The sequence below is a fragment of the Typopeltis vanoorti genome, chromosome 4 (genome assembly GCF_054136105.1).
Source record: "Typopeltis vanoorti isolate ZY-2024b chromosome 4, IOZ_Tvanoo_1.0, whole genome shotgun sequence".
NCBI classification, from domain to species: Eukaryota; Metazoa; Arthropoda; class Arachnida; order Uropygi; family Thelyphonidae; genus Typopeltis; species Typopeltis vanoorti.
In genome coordinates, this window is record NC_143552.1 from 126,035,712 (window position 1) to 126,056,691 (window position 20,980).

The 20,980-nt window shown below is 37.9% G+C and overlaps 1 protein-coding gene across 3 annotated transcripts in view; it reads left to right on the forward strand.

Annotated features, from left to right (window-relative positions):
• LOC150107659 (calmodulin-binding transcription activator 2-like) overlaps positions 1 to 20,980 on the forward strand; it is a 790,456-nt gene that overhangs the window by 436,727 nt on the left and 332,749 nt on the right. For all 3 annotated transcript variants that reach the window (XM_090391992.1, XM_090391993.1, XM_090391994.1), the window contains 2 exons: positions 3,414 to 3,485; positions 16,136 to 16,277. In XM_090391992.1, coding sequence (XP_090248118.1) covers positions 3,414 to 3,485; positions 16,136 to 16,277 — 214 coding nt within the window. The remainder of the gene's footprint in view (positions 1 to 3,413; positions 3,486 to 16,135; positions 16,278 to 20,980) is intronic.

Here is a 20,980-nt window from a genome sequence, read left to right on the forward strand (position 1 = left end):
ATTATTTATTTATATATTATTTCTTGAAAATCCATGTTAATGACCTATCTACTATGTTACTCAGAGAGTTTCTGCCTGATTTCTGATTGGAATCAGCAATTGAAAGCAACTGTCAGGCCAGTAAAATCCTTATTAAAAAAAATAATAATAAATTAACAAAACTTAATAAAATGCAAACTTACAAGCTTTTGGACAAAGTTAGGCATTACAGTACTTTTGTAAGCTTTTGATCATGTTGGAAACTTTTAATCTTTCAGAGGTAAATATGGTATGCTTTGCCTGATTATAAAATAACAATTGATATTTATTATCCTTTCATTACTTTCTAATGCCAAGTTGAAAAATCTTTCTATCTCTTTTCTTTAATGAGCATAAATATGGTCAGACAAATGCACTCACCGTTGAAAACACTGTCAAGAATCAGATTGTCCATTCTAACAAATTCTTTTGTTGTTGTTATTCCCTACTAGTTTACTTATAGTTAAGAGTTGACTGTATTTTATACATACATACATACATCTTCAAGGCCCACCTTTCCTAATTGGGTTGTGGGGGCAACAGCTGCAAGAGGAACTTCCAATGGTCACGATCCTCTGCCACCAAGCTCAGGTATTCTGGTGGGATTCCCAAACTCGTCCACCCAAGGTTTTGGATATAATCTATCCAGCGAGTCCTTGGCCTCTCACCCTCTGGCTTGGCAAAGAGGGTCTGCTGAGGAAGCCTCTCTTGTGGCATTCTAACCAGGTGCCCGTACCAACGTAACTGTGATCTCTCAACATGGAGAAGCAGCGGTTGAGTATTGAGGGTTTCCCGAATTGCAGAGCTTCTGACTCTGTCGAGTCTTGTCAGCCCTGCAACCCCTCGAAGGAACCTCATTTCAGCCTCTTGGATTTGTCCGCATTCTTTTGGTCATTACCCAACTCTCATGACCATAGGTGAGGATGGGGACATAAACTGTATTGAAGACAACCAGCTTTGCCTTCTGGCTTAACTCCCGCTTCAATACTACCGAACGTCCAAGAGCTTGCTAAGCCAATTCGAGTATCTAGCTCTACGTTCCATTTTCCATCATTCGTGAATATGGACCCAAGGTATTTAAACTTCTCCACCTGCCTCATTGGGACTCCACTTACATGTAGAGTGCACTGGGATAGTTGTCTTGAGACCACAAATGTTTCAGTTTTGGCCACGCTGATCTTCATTCCGGCGTCTGCACAAACAGCTACAAACCTATCGAGGATCTGCTGGAGGTCATCTGTGGAAGAGCTAAGCAGAACTAGGTCATCTGCAAAAAAGCAGACGACCAATGCTACATCTTCCAATTCTGACACACTCGCTGCCTCGGCTGTGCCTATCAATCCAGTCCATAAATATTATGAGAAGGAGGGGTGACAGAACACATCCTTGGCGGAGGCCAATGGAGACTGTGAAAGTTCAGACTTTGTGCTGTTTACCCTGACACAAAACTCTGGGCATTCATACAGGGACTTGATGGCAGCTAATAGTTGGCCATCCACTCCATACTCCTGTACTACTTGCCAAAGCTTATCCTGAGGAACCCGGTCATATGCCTTCTCCAAGTCCACAAAACGTGTGTAGACATTCTTGGCATATTCCCAAGATTTCTCAAAGACTTGCCTTAAAGTGAAGATTTGGTCATTTGTGCTTCTACCAGGACGAAAGCCACATTGTTCTTCTTGGAAATTTGACTCAACTATGCTGCTGCACCGTCTTTCCAAGCATCTAGCATATACTTTCCCAGGCAGGCTGAGCAGAGAGATGCCACAATAGTCACTGCAATCCTTCTGGTCTCCCTTCTTGAAGACTGGTATTATTATGCCTGTCTGCCATTGCTTTGGTGCTCGCCCAGATATTCATGCAGCCTGACACACTCGAGTCAGCCAGAGAATACCGTCTTGATTTAAGGCTTTTAGCATTTCGGGCCGAATTTCATCATCGCCAGCAGCCTTGCCCGATTTTAGAGATTTTATTGCTAAATGGACCTCTTCTGCTGTGAGACTAGTCATTGTCCAGATCTGCACCTCTTGGATGTCCACAACTGCTGGGCCACCTGGGTTAAGAAGGCTCTCAAAGTATTCCCTCTATCTGTGGAGGATATCCTTCTCAGTTGTTAAAAGTGCACCATCAGAGGCCTTAATTGCCCTTGCTGTGCACGATTTCCTCCCTCGAAGGCGGCGGATGGTCTGGCAGAATACTTTGTTTGCATTTGCATAGGATGAGTCTAATCTTTCTCCAAAGGATTCCCAAGTCTTCTGCTTTGCTGTCTTTACTGCCTCAGCAGCAGCTTTTCGTGCCTCAGCATACTGCAAATGCATCTCAGGTGACCTGACCCTAAGCCATGTTAAGTAGGACTCCTTTTTTGCCCTGACAGTTTTTTGGACTTCTTGGTTCCACCAAGGTGTCCTTTTCTCACTGCCCATCCACGCTGAGCCGCTTTCTGCCACAGCATGAGAGTGCAGAGGCAGTGACAGCTGTTCTGAACAGCTTCCACTCCTCCTCAACATCTGCAGTGTGCTTGGGAATCTCTTTGAACCCGGAGGAAATGTCATCTACAAAATTCTTCCTCACAGCCTCATTTTCCAATGCCTCCCATTTCATGCGGTATAGCTGCTTAGGCCTACCAGCATTGATGGTAGCATCTGGTTTCTGAAGCCGTAGAGTGCACACAACAAGGTGGTCGTCAATTGACAGTTCTGCTCCTCTTCTCATACGAATGTCCAACACTGAGGAAAATAGGTCTGCTGAGACTCTAAAGAAGTCAATCAGAGACCTTTCTTCTAGTGTATCCCTGTACCAGGTATACTTATGGACTTCTCGGTGCGTGCTGGAAGAAGGTATTCATTATGGACAAGCTGTTAGTACAGCAGAAGTCCAATAATTTCAACCCATTCGCACTAAGATCAGGGGCATCGTTCCTTCCAACCACACTCCTCCGTGTCTGGTCATCTGTTCCAACATGTGCATTGAAGTCACCCATTAGCAGGACTGATTCCATGTCTGCCACCCTGTCAAAAGCAGCATCCTCCTCTAGGAAGGCAGAGTATTCTGACTCCAGATTAGGTGCATAGGCTTGCACCACAGCCAAATCATGGTTTTTCATCTTTAACCTTAACACACAACCCCCCCCCCCCCCCAATGGGATCCACTCAGCAACACAGTCTGACAGCTGGGGACTTGTGAGTATCCCCACACCTGAGCAGACATTGTCGGGCTCACATATTAAAGATAAATATTCAACTGAAATTCTGCTGTATGTATAGAATATATCATAATGTCATTTTCTCTGATTTAAATAATCACTTAGTAAAATTATAATGCAATGCATTTTTCAAATATTATCAGTATATTGAAGAATAAAATGATAAAATTGACTATTTTTTATTGTTTCTTAGTGCATTTATGGTTGCTACGTTCATTCAGCCATTCTACCTACTTTCCATAGGCGCTGCTACTGGTTACTGCAGGTTAGATTATATATATACACACACACTACTGTATATATACCATGATATTTTCTTCTTTAGATCAGTAATACTTTATATATCTTAAAACTGATTTTATACTGACTTTATTACTTTATACAGACTACTTTCCAAAGTAGTCTATAAAGTAATTATATATATATATATGAAATCTCTAACTATATCCTATATGAAATACAGATAAAGTTTTGAAATAAAACTTTGAAGTAAGATTAATAACAATAATTGAATTTGATGAATGAAAGGAACTTATATATCTTCCTTACAGACTACATTTAAATGGTTCTTTAGTTAGATGCAGGAAAACTAGATATTAGGAGAGGAGGATGCAATCAAGCATATGTCTGGCCACCTCCTGTGATAAATGAGCATGTGTACAGAAATTTCAAAACTGAAGATGTGGCTGATAATACTACTTTCATTTTGGGGAACTACTCGTGCAGGACAGTTCAATTGAGGCTTGGTGTGAAGTAGTAGCTAATAGAATGAAATATGTAACTGAGTATTGCTATGGGCCATGGAGTTCAGAGTTGAATGTTTATGCAATATATGAACAAATTACTGTAGTAAGTACAGGAAGGACAATCATTATTGGTACTTTTAATTATGGAGAGATATATTGGGCCAAGGAAATAGTGCATGGGAAGGAAGAAAGAAAGAGAGGGAATTCATACAGTTGCTGAGAGGATCGGGCTGGAAAGTATGACAAGCTTAGGAGTTTGATTGGTTCAGTGCCATGGCATGTACAACTGCAAGGACTAGAAGTTGATAGTGCATGGGAGGTAGTTAAGAAGTGCTTGCAAGAAGCAATGGCTGACTGTATACCTAGAGTCCGAATAATAAATCAAGTAGGGGTTAAATGGATGAATAACACCATTAAGCTTGAGTTGCAAAAAAAGAAACAACTATGGAGGGAATTTAAGGAGAAGGGTGACCGGCAGGCACATGAACGGTATAAAGCACAGGCCAGAAGGGTGACGAGTGTGGTAAGAAAAGCAAAAAAGGATTACGAAAGAACATTGGCCATGCAGGCTAAAGAGAATCCTAAACAGTTTTTTAGATATGTAGCAAGTAAAAGGAAAAATGTACATGGCAGATTGATTTTAAAGAATGCCGATGGTAGGGAGGTAACTGAATCAGTTGAGATAGTTGAGTTACTGAGTGAGCACTTTGCAAAAGTATATCATCCAGGTGGTGACATTGCAGAAACGAATAAACCAGTAGATTATACGGGAATTGTGGTTAATGAAGTGGAGGTGAGTAGTCTATTGCATAACCTCAATGTCAATACATCTGTGGGATTGGATGGTATACCAGCTCGTGTTGTACGAGAAGCAGCTAAAGAATTGTCAGTACCCTTGACCATTTTGTTTAATTTGAGTCTCGGGTCTGGGTTAGTCCCGAGCGGGTGGAAAGAGGGGAAAATAGTTCCACTGCATAAAGGTGGTTCCAAGACTGCTGTAGTAAATTACCAACGATTAGCATATCAGGAATCATTGTCAAGGTTTTAGAGAAAATAGTCAAGAGGAAAATACAAGATTGGATAGAAGAAAATGGGATACTGTATCGGGGACAGCATGGTTTTGTGAAGGGTAGGTCATGCCTCAGTAACTTGCTCACGTATTATAACACAGTGACGGCTGAACTGGATAAGGGTAATGGGTTTACGGTGATTCTACTGGACCTTGCCAAGGCCTTTGACAGGATTCCACATGGAATTCTAATCAGTAAATTGCAGCATATGGGAATGGACATAGGGTTGGTGAGATGGGTAGGAGGGTGGTTGACGGAGAGATATCAGAGAGTGGTTTACTCGGGAGTAGAGTCCACAAGACGGCCTGTGACTAGTGGTGTGCCACAAGGATCTGTTCTTGGACCACTGCTGTTTAATTTGTTCATAAATGATATAGGAAATGATCTGAGAGGAACAGTTCATTTGTTTGCGGATGATGCGAAGTTGGGTAGGGCAATAGTGAATGCAGATGACATCAGAATTTTGCAGGATGATTTGGATAGATTGGAGGTCTGGGCTAAGGAGAATGGATGTCAGTTTAATGTGGCAAAATGTAAGGTTATGCATTTTGGGGTGAAAAGATTGACGGCAGTTTACTGCATTGGTGGAACCGTGCTCCAGGAAATTGATGAGGCACGAGATTTAGGAGTGTTGGTAGATAAGGAATTGAAATTTAGGGGACACATTGCAAAAGTGACCAAAACAGCTCATCAAATCACTTGGTTGCTGAAGAATACGATGACAAGCAGAGACAAGCAGGTTATTGTTCCTCTGTATCGAGCCTTGATAAGACCCCATCTAGACTACTGTGCTCAGATTTGGTCACCTAGGTTTCTTCTTGATGGGGAGGAGGTGGAGAGGATCCAAAGGCGAGTGACCAAGATGATAGCAGGTCTGTGGAATGAACCATATGAGAACAGGTTGAGGATTTGTGGGTTGCAAAAATTGGTTGATAGGCGGAGGAGGGGAGATATGATTGAGACATTCAAATTACTGAAGGGTTTCTATAAAATTGATTCAGAAGATATTTTTGAGAACAGGGCTGGTTGTGGGAGGACTAGGGGACATCCATGGAAACTGGGCAAAAGTGTGGTTAGTAAAGGTGTTAGAGCTGGGTTCTTTACTTTTAGAGTAGTGAATGAGTGGAATGCGCTCCCTGAGTCTGTGGTGGATGCTGTGACAGTGAATGAGTTTAAGGCGAGGTATGATAGATACTGTATGAATGTCAAATAGTTGTGATGAATATGATTTGGGGCCTCCCTCGATGAGTCCAATGACTCCCTGGAGTTGCCCGTAATAATAGTAATAGTAATAATATTATTTTATGCAACATGTGGAATAGGAGACTCAAAATCACAGGTATTAAATATAATCCTATACATAGTATATGATTATATGTTTTAATATCCAATAATTACCTTAAGGTGATTATCCTACTATTAAATGATGTTAGAGTATCCATGCAGTTCTGATCTGGGAGGCAGCCAGGATGTATGCATGTCAAATCAGAAGAGAATATATGTTGCACTACAGGGATAGGGAATATAACAAACTTTGAAAATGGCAAATTATGTGTCCTCTGAACTTCATCTCCCTAGCCTCATCAATCTCTTGGAGTACCATTCCATCAATGTTGTACACAGCTGGTAATCTTTTAATCCCAAAATGCATAACTTTACACTTTTCCACATTGAACTGACATCCATTACTTTTGCCCATTTTGCCAGCTTATTTAAATCATCCTGCAAACTCTCAACATCAGCTTGATTTTTTATTGCACTACCCAACTTTGCATCATCAGCAAACATCTCCCTTTATCTTTATCATTTAACTGAATATCTCCCTTTATGCAATTTCCTATATCATTTATGTACAAATTAAACAACAACGGCCCAATCACAGAGCTCTGAGGCACACCACGGGTCACCTGCCTTGTCCTGGACTCTGCTCCTCCATACACCACTTTCTGGTATCTCTCCCTGAACCATTCTCTTATCCATATCACCAGTTTAGTATCCATCCCCATCTTCTCCAATTTGCGCAACAGTATTCCATGGGGTATCCTGTCAAAAGCCTTAGCAAAATCCAGAAGTTCCACTGTGTAACCATTTCCTTTGTCCAACTCAGATGTCATTCTATTATAAAAAGTTAATAAATTGCTAAGGCAGGATTGACCTTTAACAAAACCATGTTGGCCCCTATAGAGTATCATATCCTGATCCACCCATCCTTGAATTCTGTCTTTAACCAATTTTTCCAATACTTTTACCACCACTCCTGAGATGATGATTGGTCTGTAATTAACTACCGCAGTTCTAGAGCCACCTTTATGCAAAGAAACTACTTTGCCTTCCTTCCACTCCCTAGGGACTATACCAGAGTTCAAACTTGACAATTCCTTCGCACATCCACGCAACACCCGAGCTGATATTCCATCTAAACCCACAGCAGTGGTTGCATTTAAATTTTTGCAATATACTAAGTAGCTCTGATTTATTAACTTCAATTCTCGCATTAGTTATTGTTACAGGTACAGAGATATCCTCACTTGGGTGATAGACTTTCGAAAAGTGATCACTCAGTAACTCTACTATTACATCTGAATTGGTCACCTCAATACCATCAGCACCCACTAAAGTTATCCTTCCGAAGTCATTCTTCCTTTTACTTGCCACATATCTGAAGAACTCTTTGGTATTACCCTTGATCCCCTTGGTCTTCTCATAATCTGATTTAGCTTTTCTTACTATGCTGGTAACCTTCCTTGCTCGAGCCTTGTACTGCTCATGGGTGTACTGATTGCCTTTCTCCTTGTAGATTCTCCATAACATTTTCTTTTTTTGCAGATCAAGCTTGATACTACTACTCATCCAACTAATGCTTAACTTGTTTGTCTTCCTGACCATGGAGATACATTCTGATATTGCCTTCCTTAGATACCTGCTGATTTTATCCCATGCACTGCTAACATCTTTCCCCTGCAGTATGTTCTGCCATGGGATGGCTGTAAGCTTACTCTGAAGTTTGTTATAATTGCCTAACCTGTAGTTCCGTATATACACCCCTTCTTAAGAGAGAAATCCACAAATTTTGCAACCTCCGAAGTCAGTACCACATGATCGCACTCACCAGTTGGAGGTAACGAGGACACCTTACTTATGCATATATCCTCTGAAGGAATCACCAGGTCTCACACTCTCACCATGTGTTCCTTCAGTTATGTGCTGTTTCAAGTAATTATCTCTTAGAAGATGTATGAATTCCATTTCCTTTTTGCCATGTGATATTTCCTCCTTCGAATTAATATCACCATAATTAAAATCCCCCGTAATAATCACTAACCCTGCACTAATTTGCTGATGCATGAATTCAGTATCAACTGGCTTATAGCAGCAACCAACTATATATTTGATTGTATTGGTCACTATTTCACACCAGACTGTTTCAAATTAACTATCATTCACATGTCTATCCTATTGATATACTACTTTCTTTGACTACAACTCATCAGCTATCATCAACAGTACTCCTCCTCCCTGTTCTATCTTCTCTATCCTCCCTGAAAATACTGTACCCATCACATTCAATTCCAGTAACCACATCTTCTGCTGACAAAGTTTCACTAATGTCTACAACTTTTGGTGAGATTTCACTGACTAATGCCAAAAATTCTTCCCTCTTATTTCGAATGCTTCTTGCATTAGTATACAAAAATTGCAGATTCCCTTTAGTTCTTGTACCAGCGTTAGAACTGATATACATGTCACTAATGTCAGTAGTCCCATGCTGATTTTTATCCACTCTATTCTGCAAATAAGGATCAACAATTATACAATCGCTGCATAAGTTTCTCCCTCTTACACTCAACCTTTTCAGTTTTAGTTTCCCTGCCAATTACTTCAGAAAAAAAAACAGTAACTTCTCCGATCGCTTATGACCTTTCACGTTCAGATGCAACCCATCTCTTGCATACAGCTGTCTTTCGCCTTTAAACACACTCCATAATCAACAAATTCCAGACCTCTTTTTTTTGCAAATTCTTGCAATCATATCATTCATTATCATCACTCATCTACTTAACTCATAATTGTCAAAATGAGGCAGCACACACACACACACTATCCTCCCTTTCACACTTTTCTTCTTCACAATATCTAACAGTGTTCTTAAATCTTTTGCTACCCAATTAATACTACCACTCAGGTCATTTGTACCCACCATAACTATCATCTTTTCTGCATCATGCCTTCTCTTTATTGCTAAAGCCACTCTCTCTATTGTTCCACCAGCCAAGCACTCTTCAGGCATACCGCTCTCCATACCATTAATCATAGAATCACCATATATTGTACCACTCATAACTTCATTCAAGTCCAGACAAGCGCCCACTCATGGCCTCCTTTTCTATGGTATTCAGCATGTCTCTCCCAGTTTCATTACTTTCCCTCAATGCTCTTTTACTTACTACTTCACTTTCACAGCATCTCGTTTCTTCTAGACCTCTTGTGCTTTCATTCTGTTGACTCCCAATTACTCCTATACTATTTATTACTTCATCAATCACCAAAGACTCTCCCATAATTAATCCTGTTCTAGTTACTTCAGCTAAAGTGATCTCCATAGTCCTAATTTCTCTATTCAACACATTTAACTCAGTTTTAATTTCCAGAACCTCCTTATTGAGCACTTCCAATTCTTCTTGCAGAAGATGAAGATCAGTTTTCATTTTCCCAAACTACTGCTGAAGTTCCTCCACTACAGTCCCGACGTCTGCTTCCATTCCTAATCACTCCATTCTATCCCAACACTTCTCACGTATGTTGACATTTTCATTCTTCTCATTTAGCCAAACAGTCCACATATCCTTCACATTCTTCGGCATATACATATAGCAGTTTCTGCAATGCATCCATTGCGAAAAATCCAAGGCAGAGCCAGACTTTTGTATAGAAGTCCTCTGAGCCACTGACATACGTCTCTTGTTGGATGCAATCTTTAGATGCTGAAGTAGTGAAACAAACAGCAGCAAAAACACAATATATATACAACAGAGTTTCAAACAATAACACCACTGAAGGATACTTGAAGCACAACTGCAGCACAATTTGACACAAAAAGCCACACAATACTTTAATTTAAAACACGTTTTCTAGCATAACTCAACATGACTGCTACGTTCACTAGCGCCCAACCTTTGCCTAGAAGAACTAGTAAAAGACTCTGTCCCAGAAAACATGGCTATAACTGTGAATGGTCAAATTGCATAATATAAAATATGCACATGTTTAATAATATTAAACATGTGCAGATAATAAAGCAAATTTAAAGCATATGATTGAAAACCTACATAAAAAGAGTAAGAACTGTTTTTATTTTATTTAGATATATTTTAGTAAAACCAAAACAGTGGCAATAGGTAGAAATAGAGAACATAATTTAGAAAGGAATAAACTGGAACATGTTTAAAAATTCAGTTACTTGGGCATGTTGACCAGAAACAGGTTAAATTATGAAGAAAATGTGAAACAGAATAAATCTAGGGTGGTCTACTATGACCAAATTTACAGATATATAGGAAAACACACACATCTTTCTAAAGAATTAAAATCAAAGTATATAGCCCAGTGGTACTCCCTACAGTTCTTTATGGTGCAGAGACTTGGGTTATTAAATAGAAGAAAGATATTGAAATTGATAGACATTGAAGATAAGTGTTTGAGGAAATGTTTTTATTTCAGTTCATACTGAAATGAAAACCAGGCAGGAGATCAGAAAATTACACTGACATGGGCTTCTTAAATTGAAGGTGAGTTTGCTGATCTCATACAGAAGTAGCAGGGTTTTTTATCCCCAAAACTGAGGCTTTTCATCCTGAGCACAGACAAATCAGCCTTCAGAACACATGCAATTTACAGACAAAAAAAAAAAAAAAAAATACTGTTCTTGGTGATATAGATAGTAGATGACATTGATGGTAGTGGTGTCATGGTGAGGAAATTGAGTAGTAGTAGTAGTAGTGGGGAGGGTGAGATGTATTTAGAGAAGTAGAGTTCCCTCCTGTGACAAGTCCTTAGACTTTCTGGAGGTGTCACATAATAATAATAAAAAGAATTAAAGGAAAACAGTTACAGTGGTATGGACATATGTACAAAATGCTTACTAAAATATTTCCTCAGAATCTCCAAAAAGGAAGAGTAGAAGGAAAAATGCCACTGGGAAAACCTAGAAGGAAATAGAAAATATCATGAGTATGTGTGGTCCAAACTCTTACAGAAATTTAAATAATTTGGCTGCAAATAGATTGAACTGGATAGCTATAGTTCTTGGTAACCTCAATTCACCTTAGGCAGATGGGGAGGATGATAATGAATATTTATATACTTAAGTCTACATTTCACCTCTGAAGCTGCTCAACTTTGATCATTTTTAAAACTTTCTATATATTTTTCCTTTCAATATGACATTGTTTTATTCTATGAAAACTAAATGGTGATCACTTCCTCTTCAAGTTTCTCTCCTGTATACTCTTGTGTTCTGAACCAGTGTAAAGATATCATTATCCACAGTCTTCTAATTCCTTGCGTCTTCTCTCCATGTGTATTTTGTGCACATCTTTATGTTGTATCATGGTGTTAGTGATTCATGTCCTGAACAGAAATCCAGCAGGTAGTTACTACTATTATAATCTTTGCTGTTTTCTCCAAATTTTCCAGCCACATTTCTATATGTCTGGTATTCATTTCCTACTCTGCTGTTTCAATCTCTAACAAGGACCAATTAGCTACTTTCAATATTAATAACTCAAAAAATTCCTCTATTTCTTAGTAGAACTTTCTTTTAAGCTATAGACACAAATAAGTCACATTGTGAAATCCTCCATTTTGATGTTTGTATGCACCACTACTTGATATTGCTTGTCATTCATGAAGATTATCTTCATATGTTTGGTGTTGAAGACTAGTTGTTCCTTCACTAATCTTCCTTTCCCTGATCATCATTGCCTGAATATCACATCTCGTATCAACATGCTATTTAGAAGAATCCCACCTGTTTCTTCATTTGAGTGACACCAGTTATATCGATATTATACTTCTCTAATTCTTCTGCCAATTCCACTTCTTTTCCATTTATACTACTTATGTTTATTTTGGCTCTCTTGAATTTTGCTGATGTCAAGTTTGAGTTTGTTCCAGTGATTGAGGTTTTTTTTTTTTTTTTTTTTTTTTGCCATGGTTCCCTGACAAAACCTCCATGGGAATGACTTTTCATTTTGGACCAACAATGTTTGGTTTTAAGCAAATAAAGAATATACTTTGGTTGGCTAAACCCCAAATTGTCAGCCCATCCTCATTTGTTCAGTATTTAAATAGATCCCTATTAACAGGATGATTTTCATTGCCTGATATAAAATCACCTTTGGGCAATGAAAGTATAAGTTTGCCATGTGCTGTAGGGGTACAAATCATATTTTTTCTTTGTTATCTAAGGAAACAGAAATATATTTTAAATTAAAGATGCCAAGAAATTATATTCTTGGTTTCACCCTTTATCCAAGTGTAAACAAACAAAGTTTGCACATGAAGTCACTGTAAAAATTCGATGTTGCCAAAATAAATTATCTAAAAACATCGACTTTTTACAGTAGGAATTCACCTGAATTATTTTGTATATTTTAACCACCTATGTAAAGCCATCTGTATAAAGAGCAAAATAAGCCCAAAGGGAATTAACTTGCTCATTGTTTAAGAAGGGATGTCAGAGTTTTGAAACCAACTGCATCGCCCAAAATTCAGCATGTCTTTTGAAGATTGTGTGCAAGACCCATCGCAGGTGGCCTTCAAGGTCAATATTGAAAGGGCACGGCGCGAATCAAAAAGAAAGGTCCATAGGCAAGATTAAGGCAGTAAAGGGAGGAAGTAAGATTGTCGGCAAATTTTCGAGAAACATTATACAGGGTTCTCCAAACTCCCTGTATAATGTTTCTCCTTGCTTTGGAGAAACATTATACAGGGTTCTCCAAAGCAAGACTCGCACGGGGATGCTAGGAGTCCCAAAAACTTAATCAAAGGTTCAGGGACTCTGGTGTATAAAAGGGTTGGTTCGAAGATGAGAAAGCTTCCTTTTCTTCATCCTGAGTGATCCATCCACGAGAGATCAAGGACCGAGGTGTCATAAATTCCGGTGGGGAAGACGGAGAGTCCCGTCACTGATAGTCGTTCCAGTCATAGCTGAAGATATCTGGAGGCGATAAGTTAAGGAGAAATCCTTGCCGTATTGGTCCTGACGTTGAGTAAGCATGCGACTTCTTGACCTATGCAGAGATCCTTCACTGGACAGTTCAAGACGCTGGAAAAGCCTACCCTATATCCCGCCAGCTGCCGTGACTATTCATCAGTGCCCTATAACGCTTCGAGGAAAATTCCAAAACATGGAATGGAGGAGAAACCCCCCCCCCCCCCCTCAAGTGCCGGAATAAGGAAAGAAGGATGGAAGACACATGCAAGATAGGAAGGGACCCATGTGAGTCTATTTATTCATAATTTGTTTGTGATTTAAGAAAGAATTCCCTATCGAACTGCTAAATTGTCTAGTTTAAGGAGACAGTATTTAGAATGTTAACATTTCTCATAAAAGTGTGAAATAGCTAATGAGTGAAACATGAGCGCATTTAATTTCCCTGGGAGAAAACATTGAGCTATTGAAATTTCTTTGATTGATTATATGTGTAATTATGATTGAATTTTATGATAGAGTATGTTCCTGATATCATACCGTTGGAATGTTTGAAACTCAATGAGGTGGATTGTATAAATATTATTGCCTACATTATGGTGTGAGGCCTGGACTCTAACAAAACAAGACATGAAAAAGTTGGAGGCATTTGAAATTTGGTGCTGGAGAAAGATGATGAAAATTAGTTGGACAGAAAAGAAAAGTAATGAAGAAGTTCTGAATATAGTTCATGAAGAGCGGTCATTAATGAAATACATCAATAAGAGAAGAAAAAGCCTAATTGGACACCATTTGAGGCATGGGGGGACTGATTACAGAAATAATGGAGGGGACTGTAAAAGGAAAGAGGCCACGAGGCAGACCAAGAATTTCATATATAAATAACATAATTGTGCTAATTGGTGCTAAGAGTTATGAAGAGATAAAAAGGAAGTCACAAGACAGGATGTTGTGATGTGCTGCTATATTTACCAATTTTCGGATTGATGCACCAAAGAAGAAGATTACGATTAAGTACTTGAAAGAAATGAGATTCTGAGAGATATATTTGTATACATGTATGTTGTATTTTGATAGATACTAAATTGGGAATGTCAAGTGCACCTAACAAATTCATGTTATGTGTATAACTTCCTGATAGTTTTAATATAAAGTATGCTGTTTGAGAGTCTAACTAAGATTAGAAACCAAGTTGAGTGATTGAGAAAGACTAAGGATTACCTTTCATAAATGAATCTTGTGATTTCATGTGATATGTATAATTATTTGATCAGAAATTAAACTTGTTGTTATTGTTGATAAAAATAGTTGTCCAATTCAATCTTTTGGCAATGCAGTGATCCAAAAAACTCTATTTAGGACTTGATAGCGGAATTCCATTGATTAGTGGTGATTTATGAGTAAAATTTGCCATCACTGCAAACCTTGGCTAAAATAGAATATAAGTGATTAATTGATCTACTAGGGTATAAAACTTTCTTTTGCCTATAAGGGAATTTCAGAGGCGCAGTCTTCAATCAAATAATATCTGGAGATCCAAGGCAAGAAAAATTATACTTAAGGTAGAACAATAAAAATATCAAGTTAAAGAAATTCATATAAGATAAGATTATAAGAATAAAGAGAACAGACCTCCCATATTGTTACAATTACGCAGGTACTCCCACCATATTATTACATCACTTCACGACTGGGCTGTTTGTATATAGAGGCTAATGACTTCACATCAATTGCCTTAGTATCCCATAATGCAATGCACACATATCCTTAAGGACATGTATAATTCTATTCATTATAGGAAGGACCACTACTCAGATTATGCATTATTGTTATCACTTCTGGATCTGACTCTCACTGATGAGACCTCAATAAAAATTGAAACCAGTCTGGGTAATGGTTCTTCTCATAATGCATAGCATTATATATTTGTGTAAGGATATGTGCATTGCATTGTGGGATACCAAGGCAACTGATGTGAAGTCATTAGCATCTAGATACAAATAGCCCACTTGTGAAGTGACTTCATGTGCAAACTTTGTTTGCTTACACTTGGATAAAGGATGAAACCAAGAATATAATTTCTTGGCATCTTTAATTTATAGTATAACCAAGTGAAAAAAACTTTCAGGTGAAAAAAGGGTGAAAGCAGGTGGAGAGGGAGAAAAATAGAACTGTTGAGAAAGAGATAGACGGCATGAAGAATGAGTTGAGGAGGGTGAATGATGAGACTAGGAGGCTGGAGAGGTTGGCTAGTGTGAGGAGAATGAGAATTGGTGAAATAAGGGTGTGAGAGAGTAAGGGAAAAAAAGAGAATGGGAGATATAGGGAAAGAGAGAAAACTGGAGAAAGTCAGAGTGTGGGAGGAAGGGATAGAGACAGGAGAGCAAGGAGGGAAAGTGGGTGTGATAGGTGACTTCACGTGCAAACTTTGTTTGCTTACACTTGGATAAAGGATGAAACCAAGAATATAATTTCTTGGCATCTTTAATTTATAGTATAACCAAGTGAAAAAAACTGTCAACAAAAGACACATTTTGTATTATATCTCAGTCAGTGGATAAATACGAGTAGGAAGAATGATTGTCCAAGAGTGCATTGTGATGAAATAGACTAATGGATGAGTGCAAGTATATTTATGTTTTTGGAAAATTATGCACTTTTAAATCTATCTGCTTGAAACTGTTGTTTAACATTTATCTTTTTTTTTACCCCCCCCACATATTTTTTTGACAGTATTGTCTATTTTATGTCAATTTTATTAGGTGTGAGCTAGTAATAATAATAATAACACTTTAAGATACTATATTGTTAAAACAGATATAATAGGCTTTCTGTAATACATTTAAGTGTATAATTTTTACTAAATTTATTTAATGTGATCTTACAGAATCCAGATATTGTATTGGTACATTATCTCAATGTACCATACAGTGATGATAACAAATTACTTATAACTCCTAGTCTCAGCTGCTGTGCAGATAAAAAGGAATGGACAAAAGAAGAATTAATCTCTCAGTTGAAACCTATGTGTAAGCCTTTATTTAAAATTGAGTTTTATACATTTTTGGACTTGGATTGTTAATTAATTATGTCACTAAATTTGATTATGCACATTGCATATAAGCATCCTGTGTGTTATAAATAGCAATTAAGGAATGGGTATGTGTATGTGTGCAATGAATATAGACAGTGGGAAGTGCTAGGTGACATAAATGTTTTAATCTCAGGATTCAGCAGCAGAGACAGTGTTGCAGAAATGGATGAGTGCTGACTTGTGGATATCAGCAGCATATTAGAGGTTGAAAAGAACCTGAAGGGTGTGTGCATGTACAGTTTTGACCTTGGGCAGTGTGGCAGTTCGAGATGTTTTGTTTGATGATCATGATTGTTGGGTGAAAGCAGGTGGAGAGAGAGAGAAAAATAGAACTGTTGAGAAAGAGATAGAAGTCATGAAGAATGAGTTGAGGAGGGTGAATGATGAGATTAGGAGACTGGAGAGGTTGGCTAGTGTGAGGAGAATGAGAATTGGTGAAATAAGAGTGTGAGAGAGCAGGGGAAAAAAAGAGAATGGGAGAGATAGGGAAAGAGAGCAAACTGGAGAAAGTCAGAGTGTGGGAGGAAGGGATAGAGAGAGGAGAGCAAGGAGGGAAAGTGAGTATGATAGGAGAGAGAGAGACTGGAAGTAGAACGAGTCAGGGAGGGGGGGTGAGAAAAGAATAAAGCTGTTTGGAGTTTCGTCTATGGAGATTCAGTGATTTATGGGATGCAGAGTAGAGTGCCAGAGGAGTGCTTGCTAGGAGGAATGATAGCAAGTATGGCAGGTGAGGTGAAATTATAGAGGAGATGATAGTGATGGTTTTCATGAATGACTTAAAAAAAAATAATAAAAATGGAGGAAAACTTGCCTAAAAATTTTTTTAATGTAAAATTTTCGCCTAAGCGTCATAGGCATCATCAGTTCCATTGGATCTGTTTAAGTTAGGACAGTGAAGTAAAGTTTCACACATTTCTTTATAAAGACATTCTCTATTCTAAACATGGTCTTGTTTTGTCTTGTCTTGCTCTAATAAACTCCAAACATAGTTTATTGGAACAGGACAGTCTTTCATAAAAGTTGTTTATTCATAGATCATCTTTATAGAGAAACGTGTCAAACTTTACTTCATTTTCCTTTCTTTTAGGCTTACACAGTGATCCGAATACATTTTGGAAAATTATGGAGACAACTACCGTGTTTGAGTAAAACTTTAGTTTAATATAAACCAAAATCCACATTCGACGTTTCGACCTTTATATCAAGGTCATCTTCTGGAGCATATATGCTATATACAGAGAAACAAGCTGCACTTCAATCTACATGGTTTGTTAAAGTTACTGACCAACCGTTACAACAATTATTGGCCTGACCTCTGGTGGAAAAAAAAAAAACCCTTACTACATCAACACTAGAGTTCTATTATTAATATTATCTGTTGGTTGTAAACTTACATTGGGAGCAACAACAAGTCTATATATATATATATATATATATATATATATATATATATATATATATATATATATATATATATATATATATTAACACCATGATTATACCTATAAATTCCAACCAAGTTGGTATGGAATGGTTTTCAATACTAGCTGAAGGTTGTCTAGAGTCCTGAAGTATGTTGGATACTAAATATTAGGTAAGCTGAATGTGTGCCATTCAGATTCTTGGAATTTTCATGCCACCATTATTGTTGATATTTGGGTGGTTTTCGAAATTCTGAAAACCATCCAAATATTTCATGAAATTCTTGAAGACTTGGTAGAAAAAGCAATTTGTTCAGCCACACTGAAACCTAAAATCTGGCTCCATTATATTGACAGTTTTTCTTATATGGGAACACAGCTCATATAACCTCAAAGTTTTCTTGGATAATCTAAATAACTTTCATCACAACATGAAATTCATCTCTGAGCTAGAAGTTTACAATCGTCTTTCTTTTTTAGACATAAAGCTAACCAGGAGTACTGATAATATTAAAATTTCATTCTTCAGGAAACCAACACAAACACACAATACCTTCACGCTTCCTCTCACCACTACCCTCTACAGAAATATGGCATTATATCTACTTTTGCACATCGGGCCAGATCCTTATTAGCAGACGACAAAGAGTTTCAAAATGAATTTAATTTCCTCAAAACTACCTTTATCAATAATGGTTTCTCTCCGAAAAGTATTGAGAAACTTCTTTTTCACCATCGTCGACAAACTAATGAAGATCCTACTACCCCTCCAGAGCTTACATCTCCTTGCCTTGCATTAGTTCTCTCTCCCCAAAACTGACTAGAATTTTCAAAAAGTTCAACATCAAAACGTGCTTCTCTACTTTACCAAAACTCTGATCTATCCTTAGTCAGCCTAAGGAAAAACATTACCATCTTCAGTTCCCATGAGTATACAGAATTATTTGTAGTTGTCATAAACCTTACTACGGACAAACTGATAAATTAATCTTTCTCCATCTTGAAGAGCACAAAAGAGACATCTCTTATAATAGAATCCGAGCCAGCACCCTCGCCATCCACGCTTTGTTCTCTGTAAACTCTGATGAAGGCCGCCAACACCATATAGACTGGAATCAAACTTCTGATATTCACAAATGTTACGATGAACTCGAAAAACGTATCCTGGAGTCAAAAGAAATCGTCCTCAATTCTACCCACATGAATAGCAACCTTAGCTACAATTTGCCAGATTCGCATAGCTCTGCTGTTCAGTGCTGGTGTTTTCACGCAATCACACGCACACATATAAATATAGCTAGAACCGAAGCTTGGACTCCAGTTTAAACTTAACTACAGCTTTTGATAACTCTGTTGTTGTTAGTGTGTAATGTTTCTGGCGGTCTTTTTTTTTTATATACCTTTGTACTTTGACACCTGATGGGGTTGACTTACCAACGAATCTAGTTGTGTCCTTATAAACTTTATTCTTAATTATCTTGGTGGTTTAAGTCATTAAATTATTGAACATGTTCATAAACTGAGTCAATCTGCATACACACCCACCCACCCACCCTGACACTTTATTTTTAAGTTAGGAAATTATTGACCTTATTTAATTATTTTATGTTAACTACTTAGGTGTTGCTTTTTAGAATTGTCTATTATTGTTTAATTGCCATTCTATGATCCTGTACTGATGATGCCCATGGCACTAAGTCAAAAATTTTACATTAAAAAAGTTTTTTACGTGAGTTTTCCTCTGTTTTTATATTTCTTTTGATCATGCCAACTCACAGTATTCCATTATTCAAACAAATTACGAATGCCTTGAGCCAAACTAATAGCTGATTGGCAGTTTTTCAGACCATTTAGAGATCCAGATAGTGACCATTTTGTGACACTGTTTTGTGCTTAATTAAGGGTGACCTTTCTAAGACTACCCCAAGTTTTGAAAATTGGACATTTTGAATATTTAGTTCCATCTGGGAAAATTTGGAGAAAAGAGCAAAGTTAATAATGACAAATACCTGTTGGATTTCTGCTCAGCAGATGGACTGATTATTACTAACACTATGTTCCAACATAAAAATGTGCACAAATTCACATGGAAAGAAGAGCCAAGGAATAAGAAAAGTCTCATTGACTATATTTTTGTTGATAGTGATGTTTTCTGTTGTGCAGGACACTAGAGTGTACAGAGGATTTGAAATTGGAAGTGATCACCAATTAGTTTTCAGCAGGATAAAATTGAATTTCATATTGAAAAGAAGAACATGTAAGAAAGTTTTAAAGCGAATAAAGTTGAGCAGCTCTTAGATGTGAACTGTAGACTAAAATACACAAAACATTATTCAAGAAAAAATGAAAGAGTTTCGGAACAGGAACCAAACCTTGGTTCCTGTTCCGAAACCCTGAAGAAAACATTGATTCATTCAGCCAGAGAGGTATGTGGTGAGGTTTTCTGCAAGGATAGAAAAATCAGAACTCCATGGGACACAGGAAGTTAAAGAGGTAGTGAAGGAAAAGAAGAAAGCATATCAAAAGTTCCTGGCAAATAAGTCAGCTTGTGCTCTCAGAGAATACAGAGACAGAAAGCAGAATACAGAAAGCTAAATACAGTGTAAAACTGGCTAAACAAAAGTCGTGGGAGGACTTTGGTAAGAACATAGAAAATAAATATCAAGAAAATGGCAACATATTCTGGAGGTTGTTGAAGAAGCCCAGAAATGGATGGAAGAGTGTTGTAAAGGGGATTAGAGATGACAAAGGTGACATGAAAACAGGAGAAAAGATATCCTTGAAGTATGGAGTAATTACTTTGAAAAATTGCTAAATGAAACAAGCAGTGATGACAGCACAGTGGTAAAAAAACACTGACCAGGCATGCAGTCAGGAATACATATCCATACTTGAAGTAGAAAAAACCATTAAAAGCCTGAAATGTGGAAAGGCAGTGGGAGTAGATGATATTCGACAAGAAATGCCTAAGTATGGAGGTATAAAAGTCTTACAGTGGCTGCACTGCATAGTTCAGAAGGCCTGCCAGAGGGACGAATTCCAGATGATTGGAGTAGAGCGCTCATAGTACCCATATATAAAAAGGGAAATAAAACTAAATGTGAGAATTACAGAGGCATTACATTACTGAGTGTTCCTGGCAAGATATATACAAGTATACTTGAGAAACGGTCGAGAAGGATTGTGGAAGAGAAGCTCGGTGAAGAGCAAGCTGGAT